This window comes from Manis javanica, chromosome 10 (genome assembly GCF_040802235.1).
Source record: "Manis javanica isolate MJ-LG chromosome 10, MJ_LKY, whole genome shotgun sequence".
NCBI classification, from domain to species: Eukaryota; Metazoa; Chordata; class Mammalia; order Pholidota; family Manidae; genus Manis; species Manis javanica.
This window is the reverse complement of record NC_133165.1, coordinates 86,137,660-86,158,722: the sequence shown is the minus strand read 5'-3', so window position 1 is coordinate 86,158,722 and position 21,063 is coordinate 86,137,660. Positions and strand designations below refer to the sequence as shown.

The 21,063-nt window shown below is 41.8% G+C and overlaps 1 protein-coding gene across 2 annotated transcripts in view; it reads left to right on the top strand.

Moving 5' to 3' along the window:
- SCN8A (sodium voltage-gated channel alpha subunit 8) overlaps positions 1–21,063 on the top strand; it is a 194,708-nt gene that overhangs the window by 128,140 nt on the left and 45,505 nt on the right. For both annotated transcript variants that reach the window (XM_073213498.1, XM_073213499.1), the window contains 5 exons: positions 190–396; positions 1,250–1,543; positions 8,898–9,260; positions 14,554–14,686; positions 19,856–20,094. In XM_073213498.1, the coding sequence (XP_073069599.1) occupies positions 190–396; positions 1,250–1,543; positions 8,898–9,260; positions 14,554–14,686; positions 19,856–20,094 (1,236 nt within the window). The remainder of the gene's footprint in view (positions 1–189; positions 397–1,249; positions 1,544–8,897; positions 9,261–14,553; positions 14,687–19,855; positions 20,095–21,063) is intronic.

Genomic DNA, 21,063 nt, shown 5'->3' with positions numbered 1-21,063 from the left:
ACTATGAATGAGGGTTGGCCACTCAGCCACTGGGGAGCTAAGAGCTCTGTTGTACAAAGGGGTGCCTCGCATTGGAGGACTGTCCTTTTCAACACGCGGTAGTGCCCCTAGGGGATCATCAGCCTGTGTGTTGTTTTCAGCCTGTTCATTTGATGCAAGTGACTCAGAAGATGGCCTTTGTCTTTACAGACCTTACGAGCAGCTGGGAAAACATACATGATCTTCTTTGTCTTGGTCATCTTTGTGGGTTCTTTCTATCTGGTGAACCTGATCTTGGCTGTGGTGGCCATGGCTTATGAAGAGCAGAATCAGGCAACACTGGAGGAGGCAGAGCAAAAAGAGGCTGAATTCAAGGCAATGTTGGAGCAACTTAAGAAGCAACAGGAAGAGGCACAGGTTGGTGATCAGTTCTTTGCAACCATCCTTCTTGCCAGATGCTGTGACTAAGGCCCCATCTGATTGCCATTCCAATTGATCTTGTCTAGGCATATTGTCAAATAGAAGTTATTGTTCTGATTTAAATAACTTCAGTAACAAATGCTGATGAATGATTCAATTATTCCATTTGTCTTAATGGCTAAATTGTTTGTTAATATGACATCTTGTTGAATTTCTCAACTGTTCAGTGTTCAACTATGATGGCTGGGGAGAAAAACAGTGGAGAGCAGTTTATATAGTACTCCATATAAGGATAGCCTTTTTTGTTGAGAGAAATATTAGGGTCTCCTTCAGAGAATTCTCTGTGGTCATAAAAAGTATTGATTGTAATTAAAAAGAAGATACAGGTCAAATATCTAAGTAAATTTGAAAAACAAACTTTGATCCCACCACTCTAACACTTTGCTTTTTAATTTTTATCCAAATATACATTTAGCTTTACTTTGTTGAGCCCATAATATATAATACAGTTTCTTAGCAAGCATTTTTAGAGCTGCCCAGAAGGAATCACTTAGTATCAAGAAGGCAGCCAAGTTCTTGTCTGAGATACTCAGGAGAATAAATCCCAAAGTTCTCACCACTGGATTCTGTTCTGATTGCTTAGGGCTGTGTGCCATGATACAAATCCAACTAGAAAATAGAGATGGCCAGGCTCTGGCCACAGTCTCCTCTGATAGACTGGTTCTCCTTCCTCCTTTTTTCCCTGCTTCCCTAACTATGGGAAAGGAAATGATCTGCACTAGTTGCTTGCCTTTGGGTGGCCCCAGCTAATTGCTTCTGATCTGGCCTGTTGCTGTGGCTCCTTCCCCAGGCTGCTGCGATGGCCACTTCAGCAGGAACTGTCTCAGAAGATGCCATAGAGGAAGAAGGTGAAGAAGGAGGAGGCTCTCCTCGGAGCTCATCTGAAGTTTCTAAACTCAGTTCCAAGAGTGCCAAAGAAAGACGGAACAGGAGAAAGAAGAGGAAGCAAAAGGAACTCTCTGAAGGAGAGGAGAAGGGAGATCCTGAGAAGGTGTTTAAGTCAGAGTCAGAAGACGGTATGAGGAGGAAGGGCTTTCGGCTGCCAGACAACAGAATAGGGAGGAAGTTTTCCATCATGAATCAGGTAAACTCTTTGCACGGGGTCAAGTAAGCCTAAAAAATTCTGGTTTTGCTAATCTCACTTGAAACACAACACATCTCCATTGTTGGCTTTACATTTTCCAGACCCATTTCTGTATCCTGAGGCCTACCTCCCCATGCTCCGTCTTGTTTTCCTCTAGCTGGAAGTTTTACTTGCATATTAGGACCTTCCCCTGCTCTAATCCTGCCCTCCCTTTGCTCTCAAGCCAGCACTAGGATGTTGTGATAACCTTTGGCATTTTACTTTAGCAGTAAAGCCTATATCACACCAGCAGGCCTTATATTCTGAAATGTTAGGAAGAACTTTTCTCCTTTTAGCACTTGAACATCAGAATCAAGGTCAAACACTTCTGTTTGACAATTACATATAATTACATTTTTTTTAGAAAAAGAGTCATGAAACTCTAGGTCACCTTATTTGAGTGTGACAAGTTCTAGGAATTAATTATTCTAGATATATAGTATGTTGATAAATTATCCTATGGTAGGTTAAAAACCTTCAGTTTTACTCAACTTTGATAAATGGAGAAACTAAAGTTGGGGGAGAGGACATTATTATTCAGCATTCCGTTATAAATATATCATCACATAACAGATATTTTTGGATTTCAAGAAACACCACCAATATCCATTTCTTAGGCCATTTAATTCCCCATTTTAAAGAAATGCTGGAAAGCTCTTGAAGGAAAACAATGGCTGGCCACTGGAAATGCTAAGAGAACCAAGAGTTCATTGAAGCCAAGAGAGGCTGCAGGGCTGGAGAAGGCAGAGGAGTGATCAATGGATTGAAATTTAACAGATGTTTCATGAGATCAGAATTGGAAATGTCCTTTGGACTTGGAAATAAAAGTCACTGAGAACTTCAAAGACACGTTTCAGTCCAGGGCAAGGATGAATGCCATGTTGAGTGGGAATTGGAGACAAAGAGCATAGACTTCTCATTCAAGATTCTTTAAAGAATATAAATGAAAATAAGCATTTTTGTAATCCACGGGGCATGAAACCTAGAGGAAGGGGAGGTGGAGGTAGAAATCAAGTAGAATAGAAAAGAAAATAGAGCAAAGCATTGGACGATGTGAAAATAGATGTACTCTCTAATAGAAAAGGGGCATCTTAACCCCAAAATGTCAGAAAAATAGGGGAGGGTGAGTGTGGGTGAGTTTGTAGATAGGGAGCAGGAAGTTGAGGGAAGTGATGTCTGACAGTCTCTAGTATTAAATAATACAGGAATTAAAAAAATCTTATGGAAGGGAATGAGAGGTTGAGTAAGGGGATTAAAGAAAATATTGATAGTTTAGAATAGGTGTTAAGAATGGGAGAGGGAGTTCCTCTCATCAGATTGACTCTATTTCCTAATGAAGTCCCAGCCCTTTAGCATGGAATTCATAGCACTCCCCCTGCCCCTGAAGACAGCCTGCCTTTCAGGCTCCAGTCACTGGGTCCCATCAGTCGCCCTATACTTAAACAACAGTGCATGACTAGATGCTTCTTGTGTAGGATGTTTGCTTTCTACCCTCTGTTTTGGTCCATAAACACCTTCCCTAGAATGCCCTAATTTTCCATCTCTGAATGTTCACATCATATTCTTCACATCCTCTCAAAAACCCTTCTCTGACCTCCCACACCCAACTGGAAATTATCATTTCATCTTTCCATTTTGTTCTATATGTACATCTTTTTGTGTCGCTTTTTACTTTACGTGGTATTATATTTACTTAAGTTCATATCCTCTCCTCTTCTAGATGAAGTCCTAAAGTCAAGGCCTGCTTCTTGGCACATGGCTAACATTCAGATATTTATTGGACGAATGAATGAAGGACCTTAACAGATCTGATGTAACTGATTTTGTGGAGCTTCTTTATGGGGTTTCTTTATGGCCTGGAGCCATCTCTATCTCTCCTTCACCTCACCTTTCTCTTAGTTCAGCCTCTTTGAGGGAGAGGTGTGATTGCAGCTTTGGTGTGATCCAGCCTTTGTCTTGTGAGCCATCACTGAGCTAGTTAATGAATATCTTAGCGCTGTTAACACTTGGCTACTGAATGGTCTTTGATTAATCTATATGCCTTAGCACAGAGTTGCACTGATTGCTCCCTAGCTCAAAAAAAATAAAACTGGGCTTCTGAGATATCTTGCTTTGCATGAAAATGTTCACTTCCTCTAATTTCTCCATCGGAAAGAAGTTGTCAGTTCCTAGAGGCTATGGCTGACTGCCAGGGCTTGCTTAGAAGCCCCACGTGGTTATGATATTCTTTGTCCTCAGACTCTCCTGCAGTTTCTCTGATTTTGTCTGGAAGAATGACTGAGGAAACTGAGGCCTAGAGATATGAAGTGACGTATCTAAGTGGTATAGCTGGTAGGTGTTAAGTCAAGATGAATCAGGTCCTTCTCCTGCAGAGCTTGCACTCCTAAACACTGTGGTCTGTAGTTACCCCTCCCTGCTCACCTCCACACGTGCACAGTCATCTCTGCTGTTGGCTTTAACAATGAATGTGGCTTCGGTTTTCCCACAGCACAGTTCAAGTGTATGTATGTCAGTTTCCTTTATTGCCAGGTCCCCTTGCGGTATCTGCCCAGCCTATTTCCTACCCATTTTTCTGTAAAATTATGTGCTGTGTTTTTAGGACTTAAGACAGTTTATTAATATTAGGTTGAGTCCATTTTTTTGTCTATGATGCACAAAGCACTACAGGAGACAGACAGATGAATCAGGCAGTGTGCCCTTAAGGAGCTTGTAGTTAGTTACAGAGGGGAGAGAAAGCATGTATATAAAAAACTGAGTAAAAAGTGGAATGTAAGCACCCTGAAAAAGGGACTCACCTGCTGTGGAAGGGCTAAGGAAGTTGGCAGAGGAAGAAGCTGAACGGCTGGCCATCAAAAACAGAGGATTTCCACAGTTAGGAAATGGAGAAAATAAAGACCTGAAGGCTCGGTGGCAAGATGTATGTGTTGAAAGAGTGAAGGATACAATGGAAGAAGTAAATTAGGGTCAGAGCTGGGAGGATCTTGAATGCCATCCCGAGGACACAGAGTGGTGATGTTAAGGGTGGCCGTGGGATTTGGGAAAGGAGCCCAGGAGTGCTTGAGTCTTGTCTTGTCCTGGCCATATTTCTCTCTAGTGAGACCCTCGAGGGAGATACATGCCCAAGGCAGTTTGCCATCTGGGCTTACGCCCTGAGCCTCAGTGCTCTATGTGAAACTGAACTAAACACGTGAGTAGAAGCCTAAGGATACTGCCTATCCCCGTAACCTAATATTGTGATCATCCTGTACTTACTTACTCGTGTTTCTTTTATTTTCTATATTTTATGCTTTGACATTTTAGGAGCCTTGCTGTCTGGGGAGACACTGCCCCTCCTAATGCTAGCCTAATTCCTAGAGATAGTGTGCAACTTGCCTGGATATATGCCTTTCATATGCAAGTCAACCAATCCAAAGCCCTTATCCACAACCTTCTCCTTTTCTGTAACTCTCACACACCAATCCACTATTTTCCCCTGCCCTAAATCACCCCAAGGGCCAGATACTGAACAACTAGGGCTGTTCTTATAACCCAGAGACTGCCTGAAATTATTCAAACTATCCAGTCCTAAACTTGCCCACATGGTGCGTACTCTGCCTCCCCCCTTCCTTCCAGAGGAAACCAGAGTAAAAGCTCTGGTCCTGCTCTCCCCTTGCTCCATCTGCCTCCTGACTGAACCTGGTTACCCACCCCCCACGCCCCCACCCCAAGGCCTTGTGTGGCTTGACTGGCATTCCCTCTTCTCTCGGGAAGTATAAGTAATAAACTTCTTTCAAAGGCAGTTGTTGGTGTCTCACACCCTACCATACCTGATGATAACAAAATCAGAGGTACATTTTAAGACACTTCACGTCCTCTGGCCAGCCACGTTGTTTAGAGAAGCGCTTCTCAAACCATCTGCGGTTAAGGACCAGTTTCTCTTTTTCCCAGTTCTTCATGAACTGATACTATTACAAAATAAAACAATGAATTTTTATAAAAATTAATCACATTCTTGAGTGTTATGACACTGTCTAATTGGTATTCAAATTTCTAAATGCTCCTCTCAGTTTTTCTACTTGTCTCGTTGCAAACCAGTAACAGATCACATATTAGCACTGGTCTATGAATCACACTTTGAAAACTGGTTCAGGGGAATGAATCAGTGAGAGTACCCAACATATATGTGAGAAGTACTAACAAGCAGTGAGCTGGAGAAGGCCCTGATCTCCTTACCAGTCCAGTAACTTGGAAAAGGATGTGCAAGAAGAGCTGGCCCTGTGTGTGCCCTTTTAACACACAGGACGCCATCCACACGTGAATGAGACCCATGAATATTCTGGTATCTAATCAATGCAGTATCTGCTCTGTGGTGCAGGGATGGGGCAGAAGAGCAAAACAAGTCAGAATGATCAGGAAAAGGGTCAGAGATGTTGCATACCTGTACCCTCTTTTCTAGAGGCCTGTGTACATCATATGGTATGTATTTGACAATTACATTATATAAAATGATCTGTGATTAGTGGTTTTATTGATGTGGCTCCAGTTATCAAATTCATTTCTTGCCTCAGAAATTTGTAAGTTGCTTCAAGCCAAGGCAGGAAAAGACTACATATCAAGGCAAATGGAGGTGAAAAGGAATGAGGTGAAAGAACGGAGGTATGACGGAACTAGAAATATCCAAAGAAATGTACTGATCTGGGCACAGGGCCTTTGTATATTATAGGAGGAGGCCAGAATTAGAATAATTTTGAGTCTAGAACTAGAAATGGAGTTCTAGATAACAAAAAGGTATGGGTGGAAATAGTAACAGCCCTACAGCCCTTCCAGGGTTATCAAAAGTATCATTTTAAAAGGGCTGGTCAGTACTTACATGTACTCTACTGGCAAAGCCCCAGCCCCCAAGGAACTTTCACAGTGGAATCAATAGGGGTAAGGCCTAAACTCTAAGGCAAAAATCTCATATAGCTAAAAATTATTTTGAAAGTTCCTTCAAGGGCATAATTAGGCAAACTTAAGTATCTCAGGGTCACAGGGAGGATTGTCTAAAGTCAGTTGCTTGTCGAGTTTCTTTCCCTTAGAGCAGTGGTCCTCAAACTGGGGTTGCACCCCCTTGGGGCACTTGACTTTCCAAGCACAGTTTTAAGGAAGCTGATTTCTAGATCTTTTCACCTAAGGTTAGCCCTGTGCTCCACGGTCACACCAATTCCCCTTCTCCACTTTGCTTTTCACAGTCAACCTTCTTCCCTTTACAAAAGGAAGGTATACTCTTGGTCATCCCAGACTTTATGGTATGCATTGCCCTGATTTATAAAAATATTTGGGGTGCCTAAAACATCTTTGTGCATTGATAGATAGTAACTGCACCAGACAGGGTGAGGATTTAATAATAAGGGTGACAGTTGAACAACTGTGTTGTATATTTGAAACCAACTGAAGAACATATATCAGTGATACTTAAACTAAAAAAATAATAAAAAATCTTTGGGGTGCCAAACCAAGGGATAGTTGAAAATGAGAGTGTCTAAAAAGTTTTTTTTAATTCAGGAAACTTAAACCCAGTGTAAGTCTTTCTGAATTTACCTATTTCTTACATACTTCCGTTAAAGAGTGAAATGTAGTGTTAAAATCAAGGGCATTTGGATGTTTTAAGTTCAGGAAAGGGGTGAGTGGGACTGAGATACATACTAATACATTCATTAAAAATGAAAAATCAGGTCATACTTTCTTCAATGAAAATAAGTCTGTTTTGTCCAATTGCTTTGAGAGTAGAACTGGCTTTGCTAATTAGATCATATGATAGACATTTTTGTAAACTATATGAGCTAAACCTGTGGCTGTAAGGTTTTGATGAAAATATCTTTAAAGCATGTGATAAGTCACTGTGTTAAAAAAATTAATGGCGTGATATATAGAAATGAACAATATGTTGATTCTTCCAAATTTTCTATTGGGTTAAATAGGATTCCTTTAAGCAAAAAAAAAAAAAAAAAAAACCTGTAAGAGCAACCCATATAATTATTAGTAAATAATAAGCCTTTTTGGGACCCTCAGAAATCAAGAAATGGAATACTTGAAACAACTAGGTAATAAATCCTTTGGCAAGTCAGGTGATTTTCAGTTCTTTGCTTTCAACAAAATTGAAAGAAGACCTGATTTAATTGTCAGCTCATAGATTGTTAAGATCAGTTTTGCTGATAGCTTACTATGTGATTTTGGCATATAATTTGGACAAAGTTAAAAGAATTGAGTGACATTACTATAACAAAATTCTTCTTTCCAAGACACTAATGTGAATAAAGTTTCTCAGTACTTAAAATCTCATATTAGAAGGGAGGGGAGAGTTGATGTTGAGCCATATCTGATTCTGATAAATAATACTGTCTACAAATATTTAACACCAGAAACACGAGTTTAAAAAAACCTCATTCATCTCATTAAGAGATACATTTTAATCTTTTTTTTAAGTTCAGTAATTACTTGTGAAATATGTATTTGTATATTGATCAGATTTATTAATAAGAATTGTAATAATAACTTAATCCAGGAGAATTTTTTAATTTGCTAAGATTCATTATCACAGGAAAATTAAAAAATTTTTAAGTACAGTTTACTTATAATTTTTTATTGCAGAAAATTATTCGAAGGTGATCAATAAAGTAACATTAAAGCATAAAAATACACATTAGTATAACTCTAGCAAATGTGGAATGGAAGTATGAGTTGAAGAAGAAGAAATGAGGAAAAATTTCTAAGTGGTAAATAGAGTTTTATTTTAAAATGTCAGTGCTGGGAATTACATAATTTACAAACATTTAAACTTTTGATGGAAAAAAAAATGTTGACTTTAAAGTGGAGGAGAGAACATACATAATTTTCAGCTGAACAAAAAAACCTCGAAGACCACTGTTGGCATAGCACCTAACCTCCAGGACGTGTACTCATTGAGAGGATAGCAAGTCCTTTTTGCCAAGTGTGGCACAGAGTAACCTGAGTAAATTAAAGGCATGCTCCATGTGAGCTCATAGTAAATGAGACATAGGCACACTGATGTGTTTCCCAGTGGGTTAGCTCCATGGAGCATGAGATAAAAGCATCATTTCAATGCATCTGTGAACAGTGAGTAGAAATTTCTAATGGTTAATTGGTCAAAGACAGATGGCTCCCAGGGGTATGGGGCAAGGAGAAATGAGTAATAATGGGTGTTGAACAGTGCTGAAATTTCACATGGGTAGCAGGGATGCAAGGATGGGGCCAGGCTGGGAGGCCAACAGCCTCTGCTAGGCCACGAAGGGGTCAGAACCCGGCTCATGCCTGCCTCTCTCTCCCTGCCTTGCAGTCACTGCTCAGCATCCCGGGCTCCCCGTTCCTCTCCCGCCACAACAGCAAGAGCAGCATCTTCAGCTTCAGGGGGCCCGGGCGCTTCCGGGACCCGGGCTCGGAGAACGAGTTCGCGGACGACGAGCACAGCACGGTGGAGGAGAGCGAGGGCCGCCGCGACTCGCTCTTCATTCCGGTCCGGGCGCGCGAGCGCCGCAGCAGCTACAGCGGCTACAGCGGCTACAGCCAGGGCAGCCGCTCCTCGCGCATCTTCCCCAGCCTGCGGCGCAGCGTCAAGCGCAGCAGCGCGGTGGACTGCAACGGCGTGGTGTCCCTCGTCGGCGGCCCCGGCTCCCACATCGGCGGGCGTCTCCTGCCAGAGGTGAAAATAGATAAGGCAGCTACCGATGACAGCGTAAGGAAGTAAACAGGTGGACCGAGGCTGGGCATGGCAGTCGCCCGCTCCCGTCCCCCGCGCCTTCCACCTGGCCTCTCCCCCACCCCTGTCTGCGCCCCCCGCCACTTCTCTGTCCTCCTCCTGGTTTGTTTGTTTCTTCAGTCCTCCCTCTTTTACTCTCGCTGTTTCCCCTTCTACTTTATTCCTTGCTCCATTGTATCCCAATTATCCTTCCTTGTTTCTGACTGTTGCCCTTCCCCCAGCATATCTTTCCTTTATTGTACCTCTTTTTCTTTCTCTCCATCTTTGCAAGTATGTCTGCCCCTCTGCGTCCGCCCCCCGCGTCCGCCCCCGCCCGCTTGACCGAATGCCTCTGGCCAGCAAGCGGGTCCTGCCCGGATGGAATGAGAATGGCACCAGGCCACTACCAGTGACCAAGTCTGAGTGGGTTTGGAACTGCCATTGCTTCTCTCTCCCCACGTCCTCTCTCCCTGTAGGGAAACAGCTTGGAAATTAAAGTTCTTATCTTTCTAGTTTAAGATCAAAATAATATAGTTTTGAGTAATTTTCTGAGTTGCCCCTACAAAAATGAGATGTGATTTTTCCAAAGAGGACTGCATGCACCAGACTGAGGGTGTGAGGTGTGCACCAGAGAGAGCCAGGCAAGGACAGATTAAGGAAGTCAGTGCAAAACTGGCCCTAGACGTCCATAAGGGATTGAAATGGAAATACATTAAAGGAGGGAAAAGTAGGAGGTTGAGGCAGGAACACATGGTGTATGGGGGAGGAAGGAAAAGGGAAGCAAGCGATGAATTTTAAATGTAATCAAATGTCAGGCTCTGGAGGAGTTGCATATAATAGCTTCATAAAATCACTTGTCTAGGGGTTTGGATTATGTCTCCCCTCTTTGGAAAAAGCCATCTCTTAACATTTCTTTAAATTTCAAGCTGTTAATTCCTTTTTTTTCTAGTTTTAAATTCTTATAACCTCAGTGATGCTATCCTTCCTACCTCTAATTCTTTAACTTGCCTCAGTCCCTCCTCAGCTGGTATAAACTTGAGATAGCATGTTAGTCTGTTTTGTTCTAACACTTCAGTTTCCTCTAACACAGCATGAAGATAACTGGTCCTTTAACTAGCATGATGATGCATGTGTGGAGGAAACCTGGACAATCAAGGATGGAATTACTCAGAATAATTTGTTTTTAGCATTTTAGGACAGTTGTTGACTGTACAGATAAAAATTCAAAAGGCAGTGAGGATGTGTTTGGCATTGTCTTTTCTCTCCCTGCTTTTTTATTTAAAAGCACAATTACTTTCCCTCTTTACAACCTACTTATTATGTCTACATGCATTATTTAATTTGTCCTGAATAAAAACTCCATAAGGCTGACCAAGTGAAGGTGGTTATTCCTAGTTTTGAGGTGGAAGTAGCCTCAGAGAATTTGTGCTCCTTGAGGTCACACAGTTCATCAGGGGTAGAGCCAGAATCTGAGATCCTTCAGAAACCCCAATCTTCTGTTTCTCAGTTAATTTTAATGTCTTCTTTGCATAGTCACATGGCTATTGCTCTTCTGGAGAGCTGTTAGATCAACAGTAAAAGGAATAATAATAATAGTAGACAGTGGCTCAGAGTCCTCCAAAACCAGATGGTTGACCAAAATAAATGTTAGTAGATATCTGTAACTAAAACTTGGTTTTCACTAACTCTGTGTCTGGAGGTAAACTTTGGGGCTCCACAGTTAGATAGATAATTATGTTCTCCAAAAAAACAAGAGGTGATACCAACAGGAGAATAAGAAGTGAGTCCACGGGGACAAGACAATTGAGGCAACTCAAATGTTGAGAACAAAATTAAACTGTGGTATACTGGCAGTTTTTAAAAACATTTAAGCCAAATAAGGCATCTTACTTTTTCTTTGAAGAGAATGTATCAGTAAAGGTGTCCAGGAAGAAGGAACTTGAACTTCAGCATAAGGCAGATTAGCAGGTTTGGGGTTTTGTTTTGGGTTTCTAGCAACTCCTGTTACACTGTGTGGGAGAAAAATTTGAGACAGTTGAGCAGATGGCTGTAGAATGTAAGGCTTTCTGCACTGCCTTACCTTGTGGCCTACAGAGTGCTGCCTTTGGGTTTGGGGGAAGCCTGTACTCTCGACACCCTGGAAGCACTTAGGAGATTTTTTTGTATGGTCCCAAGTGGTGGTGGTGATAGATTTCAGAATTCTCAGGGCTGAGAGGCCAGATCCCAGAGTGGCAGGAAGATGAGGTAGGAAGGACTGTATCGTTCCCAAGACCTTCATAACTGGGAGAAACTATTTTGTTGGCACTTCATAGTTGTTAGTGGTATGGCAATATATCTAAGTTATATTAATATGCCAAAAAGATAAAAATGGAATGTATATAGTTTGTATGATATGACATCAGATCTGTAGAAAGATAAGCTGCATATAGAAAAAAGCTGACTAAAAATTAACATTAGTTGCCTTTGGGAGGAGAAATTATTGGTGACTTTTTTTTTGTTTCTTACACTTTTCTGTTCTTTCCAGTTTTCCACAATAGGCTAATAATTGTACCTACCATATACTGAGTTCTTACTACAATATGCTAAGCACTTCATATGCATGATGTCATTTAATTCTTACAACCAACCTGTTTGATAGGTGTTTTTATCCTACTAACAGATGAGACTCAGATTTAGTGACTTGTGGAAATGAAACTTGAACCAAGTTCTTTCTGATGCCAATGGGACCTTCCTAACTGCTTCCTGACTTCCTGAGTGGGAAAAACAGTCATTTATCTTAAAAGGACATAATATGTTAATGATGTTATATGCAGCTAGATGAGCAATTAAAATACCTCTTTGGACTAGAATAGAGTGATTGTTTCTGTTGAGACATTTTGGACGTTTCTGTTATAGCCAAGGATTAACTTGTCTGACTGAACCACTGACGTGCTTCCCGTTGTAAACTCATGCTTCGTGGAGTACGTAGGGGCTACTGATGGTCCACGAGCTCATCTCATACAGCATTAATGCTGAGGCTATGCCACATCTGTATTTCTCCTTCAGGCTCAAATTAAGAAATACAGTATTCCCTGTGGAAAAAAAGACATCCAGGTATTACCTCATTAGAGTCTCGTCAAAAACTATTTCACATCTTTACTAAGTATTCAGTTGTCATCTAGTGGTGATAGTTTGGGGATTTTTCACTATTGCTTCTTTGGAAGCAGAGGATAAGGGGACTGTTCTCATGTCTTCATCTCAGAGTTGGAAAAGCAGATGAGAATCTGTTCACTCTTAAAGAAAGCAGGTGCCACTAACAATCCAAAATCCCACGTAACTCAGAGTCCTGTTGCTTGCAGACGTACAAGCATTATCTCATTTAGTGCTCACAGCCCCCTCCTCATGAGATACTGCTCTTGTCTGCATTTTACACAGGAGGAAAACAGGACTTAGAGAAATAAAGTAAGTTGTCTAAGATTGCACAGAGTTAGGATTTGAATCCAGGCAGTCTAACACAAGAGCATTAACCATTAACCATTAAGCATTATGCCATGCTAACTCCACAGCCCACGTGCTTTACCTTATTTACACTTGTGATCTTGGGTCTGCCTTTCTAAAGCCATTTCTTTATTTGTCCATCTTTATCTGAGTTGTTCTTTTTATTATTGTCAGTTGTCTATATGTTATGGATACAAGTCCTTTATCAAATATGTGAATTTTTTATTTTGATGAAGTCCAATATGTCAGTTTTTTTTCTTTTATGATGTTTTCTGCATCCTGTCCAAGAACTTTTGCCAGTCCTGTAGATAGTAAAGGTATTTTTCTCCTATAAGCTTTATGGTTCTGGGTTTTGCATTCAGGTCTCTGATTCAGCTCAAATTAATTTTGTGTATAAAATTAGATAGGAGTCGACCTGGATGGATATCCTGTTTTTCAGCATCATTTATTAAAAAGACCCTCCACTGAACTGACTCAGCACCTTGGTCAAAAGTCAGTTGGTGCCAGGAATTCCCAAGGAAATCAATCCTTTTTCCTTTCCATTTCTTAGCTCTGCTGAACAACAGAACTCTAAAGTGAACCAAATGTCTGAATCAGTGGAACAGTTTGATAATACACTGTGAGAAGATAAATGATAATCTGCCAGGAACTTTCTTCTGTACGGTTCCTAGAATCTAAACATGTATGAGGACAGAAAGTCTTTCTGATGTAGCTCTCCAGAGATCATTATTTTCTGTTCAAAACAGCTAGTATCATTCTAGTGCTAACCAGACATACTTCTCCAGTTTCATATAAAATGTCTTCCTTGTCCTCTGAAAGATGGTGACTGTCTCTGTACTCTTCACCATGAAAGGGACAGCCAACTTTATGTGGATGATATGATATAGTGGATGACAAGCTAGTTTCTAAGCCCTCCTTTAAGCCTGTTCTGATGTAGAATATTCAGGTTGGCACAAAGAGCACAAGTTGGGGACATTAAGAAACCCTGTGCTGAAACCTGCCATTCTGGTATTGCCTATGGTAGAACATGTAAAAAATATTTTGTATAACAATCTGATGGTGTTTTCTGCCCTTTTGTTTGGTTGGGAATTTGAACATTACCAGTTAACTCATAATATGAAAGTTTAAAAGGGCAAGGTAAACATATATAATGCTAAATATTTAATTAAGATAGTAAAAGCTTACCATACATTTTTACAGTGATGTGGACGAGATTTGGAGTAGAACTTCAACTTGCTGGCATTCAGTTAGGCCCAGGTTTGGCCTTGGGAAGTGACGGTTTGGTAGAGTGATGATGCTCCCATGCATGGAGGAAACAAGATCTAAAACGTTCAGTCTGATCAGGGACTTGGCCCTTCATGAAATTTCAAATACAGTGAATTTTACTAATTTTATCATGTGGTCCAATTCTAACCAAATGTTGTGTCTGCGAGACTAAGAAAACTCAGGGTCTACTTCTGATTGCATTGCCCCAGAGGACCTGGTCTTTCTACTATGTGCTTGGATTGACCAGTTGAAGTATTTGTGTCCCGGGCCAGACTCTTGGATTCATTCTAAATTAGTACAAACTTAAATGACTTGATCTTATCATCTGTAGGACTAAGGATGATCCATGGATAACTTGTTACTTCTTGAGGTGAATAGAATTGCAGGATCAAAGTAAAAAGATATCATGAAGAGCATATGTTCTTGCTCACCCCCTGGACTATCTATCCAGTAAGGCCCAGCCTTAGCATTTTTAAGACTTTGCTCACCTAATTTGCTGTTTTTTTTTTTTCAGGCTACAACTGAGGTAGAGATTAAGAAGAAAGGCCCTGGATCTCTCTTAGTCTCCATGGACCAACTGGCCTCCTATGGACGGAAGGACAGAATCAACAGTATATTGAGTGTGGTTACAAATACACTAGTAGAAGGTATGTGCTGAGTCCAAGCTATTGAGATACAAATGTATAGTGTGTATGATAAATAAAATCCATGTCCCTTCATCTGAGCTTTGCAAAACCCTGAGCTTTAGGAATCGAGTCTGCTGGTTAGAAAAACCAGCATCCTAAATCTACATGCAGAGGATCAAATAAGGACTTCAAAGCTGCTGCCAACATTGTCCATAATGTTAGGTAAGGTAAGAAATATGAAGGAGTGATGTCGGCATGAGCTAGAGAATCTCAAGAAGTCTTTGTCATTGGCATCAGAAGGAACCAGTGGGGTGATATGAGAACAGTGAAGAAGTAAAATGATGGAATCACCCTCACGCCATCTCCTCCGAAACACCGTCCTCTTTCCCTTTTTAGCTACTTACAAATCTTTTGGCTTTCCCTTAAGGACCAAGTATACTGTGGATTTTGATCGCACCTAATTCTGCCTCTCTTCAAACACCCCCACATATCCATAAATATATTTGATGTGTTAATAAGTAAGCTGAAACCCCTCTTTCTTGAGTACTCTGTGCCACAAGGAAAGAGCAGCCACTGTTGAATCATAGCATGTCTACAGCAATGTTGCTGTCAGTACCTGAACCTGGTGTTGTGTGGTTCCTCCACAAAATGGCCTGGTGTGCTGAAGAATATCCAAGGGTTTTCCGTCCAAACAGTCCCCCAGCAAGCATCAGCTTCTGTCCGATAGTGAGCAGTATTCCAGGCTCTTCTTGCTTTCTTTGGAGGTAGATTCAGTGACTGGTTTTCTCTCACAAGATTCTGATTGATTCTGCATGAATCAACCTTCTTCATTTGATACATGTTGATTTTAAATGATTGTCCTGTTGTAGCTCTAGAATATTCTTGAGGCCTCATAATTGCTGTTCTTCGGAGTAACACCCAGGCTAACCCAACAATAACCAGAGTCCCTAAAATAGAGAGACTCAAAATTATCCTGGTGTCCTTTGAACAAGTTATTTTTTGAGTCACTGAAGCCCAGCACCACGTCTGCTCTGTGTGTGTGCATGTGTATGTGCAGACACCCCTGTGGTGAAGGGAGAATCCCTAGAAAGGAACTCCCATAGATTGTTTACATTACCACATATGGTCAAGGAGTTAGACTAGACTTAGACTGTTCTTGAGAATGAATCAAGTAAAAAGAATATTGAACTGTTTCTAGCTGCCTGAACACTTCATTTATTCCTGTTTTCTTTAATTCCCATTGAAGTCATTGATAGATTATCTTTACACTTTGTAGCTGATACTTTGAGATTACAGGCAAGTAACTGCAGATCATGAGATATCCAAGCTCAGAGGCACTAGCTTAAGAACCTTGGTGAATTTTATTCTTCACTTGGAGACCCGAGATTTCTCTGGGTATCTGTGGTGGTTGAGAAAGACAAACTAGTGACCTCCACAGGTGTATTTTATTCCTGGCAAAGATGTCATTACAGGAGAATGATCAATGCAGTGCAACAATTATTTATTGATTACTAAAGTGGCCTGGTACAGGATCTAGCAAAAGGAGATGCTCAGCAGGTGTTTGTTGAACTGAACTTTGCTGTGCTTGAGGAGGCGGGTCTTGGTGCCTTGGATGCCTCTGAGGCCTTCAGTTCCTTTGTCCTCTGCTGACTTGGATAGAATCCACTGGAATATTAGTTTTGTCTTTTTCTATCCCTTTTCTTCACCTTCTCTGTGTCTTCTTTCTCTTTCTGTCTTGCTATACTTATTCTCCACTTTCCACCCACCAGCACATTTATAAAAAATAGTTGTAAGGGGCACTCGGGGGGGAGAGAGAGCTGTAGCTGTGTTCCTAAGTAGCAAGCCGTTCCAGTTCTTTTTCCCCCTTTCTAAGCCCTAATGTTCACATAGCCTGTACCTTTCCTGCCTTTTCCTGCCCAGGCATTCCTCCTCCCCCCACCTCCTTATATTTGACTTCCTTTATGAAAGCTGATAGGACAGAACTGTTGAAAGCAAAGAATGATGAATGGCTGAAGCTGAATAATGTGAGAGGGAATTAAAGGACATTAAGAAAGATTCAGTCCTATTTAACCATCAGTCCCTCTGGGTTTAATGATTGCTACAACAGTAAAAGCCAGCATTGAATGAATAATTTTTCCTGCTTCCCAGACCTTCAGTTAGGAAAGTCTGACAGTATTTTAATTCAAAGATTATTATTTAACACCAAAGAAGCAGGCTTCTATGTACCTGATGGCTTAGAACCCAGATACTGGAGAATTCCAGAATCCTGTAAATGAGAAAATCCGGCCTGCTCTGCACTACCCCTGTCCTGTTGCAGACATGCTCACTAAGATCCAGTCAACTCAGCAGAATTCACAGTCAGCAGAGCCATGAGCTTTGGGGCTATTTCAGAGGACGAGTGGTGGGGTGTAGGCAGAGCGGTGTAGTCTCATTTCTCCGAGCAGAAAAGCTATGGAAAAAGGGGAGGGAGCTGGTAAAATAAGAAGGAAGCAGTGATGGTACTTAGCATTATTGATCCTCAAGTAGGACGGTTTCAGAAACTCCTCTAGAGCAGCAACTGGCCATAACTATTGCTGCCACAGTTTATTTATTCATTCTTTTATTCAACTGACAAGTATCAAGTGTCAGTACAATAATTTGCTGTCCACCTTTCCCGCTGCAGCTGTAAGCTGTGTGAAGTTGGGGACTCTTGTTCCTCAGCATGTTCCCAGTGCACATTGTAGGGGCTTAAACGTTGTTGAATTGAATTGAGAGAAGTACCTGACTTCAGAAAACTCATGGTCTACTGATGCCACCAACATGATGGAATTATGAGGCCCTCTCTGAAAATAGTTCCCAGTACCCCCTGAAATTGCCACTGCAGTAACCTCTCTGAAAATGACTAGGAGCAAAATGGGAAACCCCACAAACCTTTGGACATCTCACCCCTACGTGCTAACCCATTCCCCCAGACCAAATCCTTAGCCGTTCCAGGCTGTGGGGCCAGTAATAGTTTGCAAAGTTGTGAGTCACTTGATAAACCTCCTTATTCACCTAAGTGATCTTTTCTAGCACTTAATGCTCCACATTTCTTACTTTTGGTGGAATGGAATAGATTTATCCTGAAGATCTTACCTTCTCAGTAAATGTGAATAAGACATATCTAGTATTCCTGTAGAAAGCTTCTTGTGCCCCATAGGGTAGGACACCCCTCTTCACTGTCTGGTAAAGACTTTCAGCCTCATTCACTGTAATATTACAATTGTGTCAACTGTCAGAAATGTGAACAGTCGCTGCTTTAGCCTCCACGTGCCAGTGAACAGCAGACATTTGGAGAGGAGAGGAGATTGAAAAAAGGAACGGAACTAAATTTCCAAATATGTACTATAAGAATTTATGGAAATAGAGAACCTTTTCATTTTCTTTTTTTGGGAAGAAAACTAAATTTACCTTGGAAAGGGAGGGTGTTCTATGAGGAAGAAGCCAAAGCAAATTTTCTTCACAGACTTCCTTTCCCACGCAAACTCCCACGTGGCGCTTACTGTGGCCCTTAAAGCTGGAAAACCAAGGCAACCATTTTCTTAGCAACGAGGGAGCCAATCAGAAACCCAGCCAAAGCACCCCATCTAAAATAAAGCCATCACCATGGGCACCATCCAGCTGGTTGGGAAGAGGGAAAGTAGACGCTATTAAGGCAGCCATCTTGTTCTTGGTGAGATGTTGGGAAACTTTTTTTTGTTCCCTGAATGATTTGGTTTAGTCGGCAGAAATGGGGTTGGGGTGAATGCAATTATATCCAACCCTGTAGAACCCAGACCTATGTCTGAGAATTAATGCTGACAGGTTTTCAAAGTCACACCTCTTAACATTCTCCTAGGTCCAGGTCCTGGGACTTCTGTAGTCCCAGCCATTATATTTCATACTTCATTTGAGGAGGGCTTTGTTACCTAGGGCCTCATGCCAAGATTGTAGTGCCAGCCAAATGGCTTTCTGCCTTTTGTCCTTTTTAATTTTTTGTTTTGTAAACGACCTTAGAGAACTTCTGGTCCAGCAATTTTGTCTGTGTTTATCAGAGTCCTAGGATTGTGGGCAAGTCCCCCGTGGAAGGCAGTGGTCCATTGAACTGGGCTCCAAACTCCTCTTCCTGCCCTGACAAGAGCAGTTCCTGTTTTACAGATGGCAGGGCAAGGGGGGGTGTCACATAAGATCTTGTTTGAAAAAACAGGTTCTGCTTCTGAAAGAGAGCAGATAAGGAGAGAAAGAAAAGGGAAAGAAAGAAGGGACCAAGGGAGGGTGAGAGGAAGACGATAAAGCGAGAAGGAAAGGAGCTGAGTGGAAAAGGGCAAATGGGCCAGATGAGATGCAAGGAGCAATGAGAGAAGGGAAGCGGGTCGGGGAGGGGACGTGACTGACATTCCTATCTGAATTCCTATCTGAAATGAGTGAAATGTAAACTCATTGACTTGAACTCTGGGAATATGAAAGATGCATCCACATGGTGGCTTGGTTGATGATGCTGATTCTGCTGTAAAGATAATAATAGTAATAGCACGTATCTCTATAGGCGAGGGTGTTCTTATAAAGCGATAAGCTTCATTTTAGCTCATTTAATTCTCACTCAAGATCCCTGAGTTAACAAGTGTGTCTGAGCTCATATTTGCACGTAGGAACATCTGGCTTGAGTCTGTGCTTTTGACCACTTCCCTGATAATGATTTGATGATACAGTGTGTACCATCTACCACTTAGTGAGGACTAACCCTGTGCCCGGCTGCGTGCTGTCTGCTTTCATGCGTCAACTCACTCACTCAGTGGCTGAGGGTTGCAGGACTCACTCAGTCCTCTGACCTGTAAAGTAAGTGCCATTTCAGATGAAGCAACAGAGGCATAGAGGAGTCAGCACCTTGCCTGGGATCACATAGCCTCTGAGTGCTGAAGCTGGTTGGACTGGGGAGTCAGACTCCAGAGGCCAAGCTCCTAACCATTACGCTGTGCTCCCCAAACAGATGGACTGCTTGTAACTAGATCATTGTTAACAGGGAAGCGACCAGGCAGTGACTGTGCTCTCTCTCAGGGAAGACTGAGGGAAGCCCTCAGGAGAGGCAGCACTCGCATGGCAGGAAGGGTGGGGACAGCCCAGGGGGACTCAAAGCTCTGGGCTCTGCATTCCCCCTGTGGTTGAGGGGCCCCCTTTCATCTTTACTCACCACAGAGCTGGAAGAGTCTCAGAGGAAGTGCCCGCCGTGCTGGTATAAATTCGCCAATACTTTCCTCATCTGGGAGTGTCACCCCTACTGGATCAAACTGAAGGAGATCGTGAACTTGATCGTCATGGACCCATTTGTGGACCTGGCCATCACCATCTGCATCGTCCTCAACACACTGTTCATGGCCATGGAGCACCACCCTATGACGCCTCAGTTTGAGCACGTCTTGGCTGTAGGAAATCTGGTAAGATGGAGCTCTGTGTCTTGATTTTGTGATCTGAACCTGTTTTGCCTGGGGGATGTCTTTTCCTGATACTGAAAACTGGAGTTAGTTGAAAAGAAAGTAACAGTTCACTGGAAGACAAATGCTTCTGCACACGCCACAGCCCCAGCCACTTCTGCTCAGTGTTGCGAACCCCGGGCTGTTGCCTCTTTCTGTAGAACTCCGAAGTCGTCATTTCAGAGCTTTTGGCAGAAAACCAGCTGTGGTGGCGGAATGGGCGCCTGGCACAGTGGGCTGGCTTCAGCAGCCTGAGCCAAGGACTTCTGGATTTTTTTCTCATTCTGTTTCTCACAATGATTCCTGAATTACTCCAGCAAATCACTTGCCCTTTCACCTTCAGTAACAACCACAAGATAGGAGACACTTTTTGTGCATTAAATGTGACTATAAATTTGCCCTCACTGATCTGGGGTGTATCTGGAAGTTCTGAACTCCAGGTGTGTTTTCTCCTCCAGTCCAACTTCTGGGTCGTCATCCAGTTTCTACCATTAGTTTATCCATGCCAAATTTATTTCAATGTTAGTTTGAGGCATATGTTTATTTATTATATTATTTAGAAGATAAGTATGCAGCTTTTAAAAAACATTACACAGTGTCTTGTGAAGTCAAATAGTGGTGATTTGGGGATTATCTGTTTAACTTCCTTAGTACAAAAATCCAGAGTTGATCGAATTTTGATACATAGTGAAGAATTCATTGGAAACAACCCACTAGGTCATCTGGGCCTAATTATTCCCTAAGAGTTGCACCATAGGCATGTCAAATCAGTTGTTACCATTTAATTTGAATGTGGCCTCTCCTCAGTATTTGTTTCTCTCTCTCTCTCTTGCACATAACACAGTTTCAACCTTAAGTCAATATACTATTAAAGTGTTGTAATATCATTTTGAGTGCTGATTCTGAAAACACACATGGCAAAAGGGATCCTTT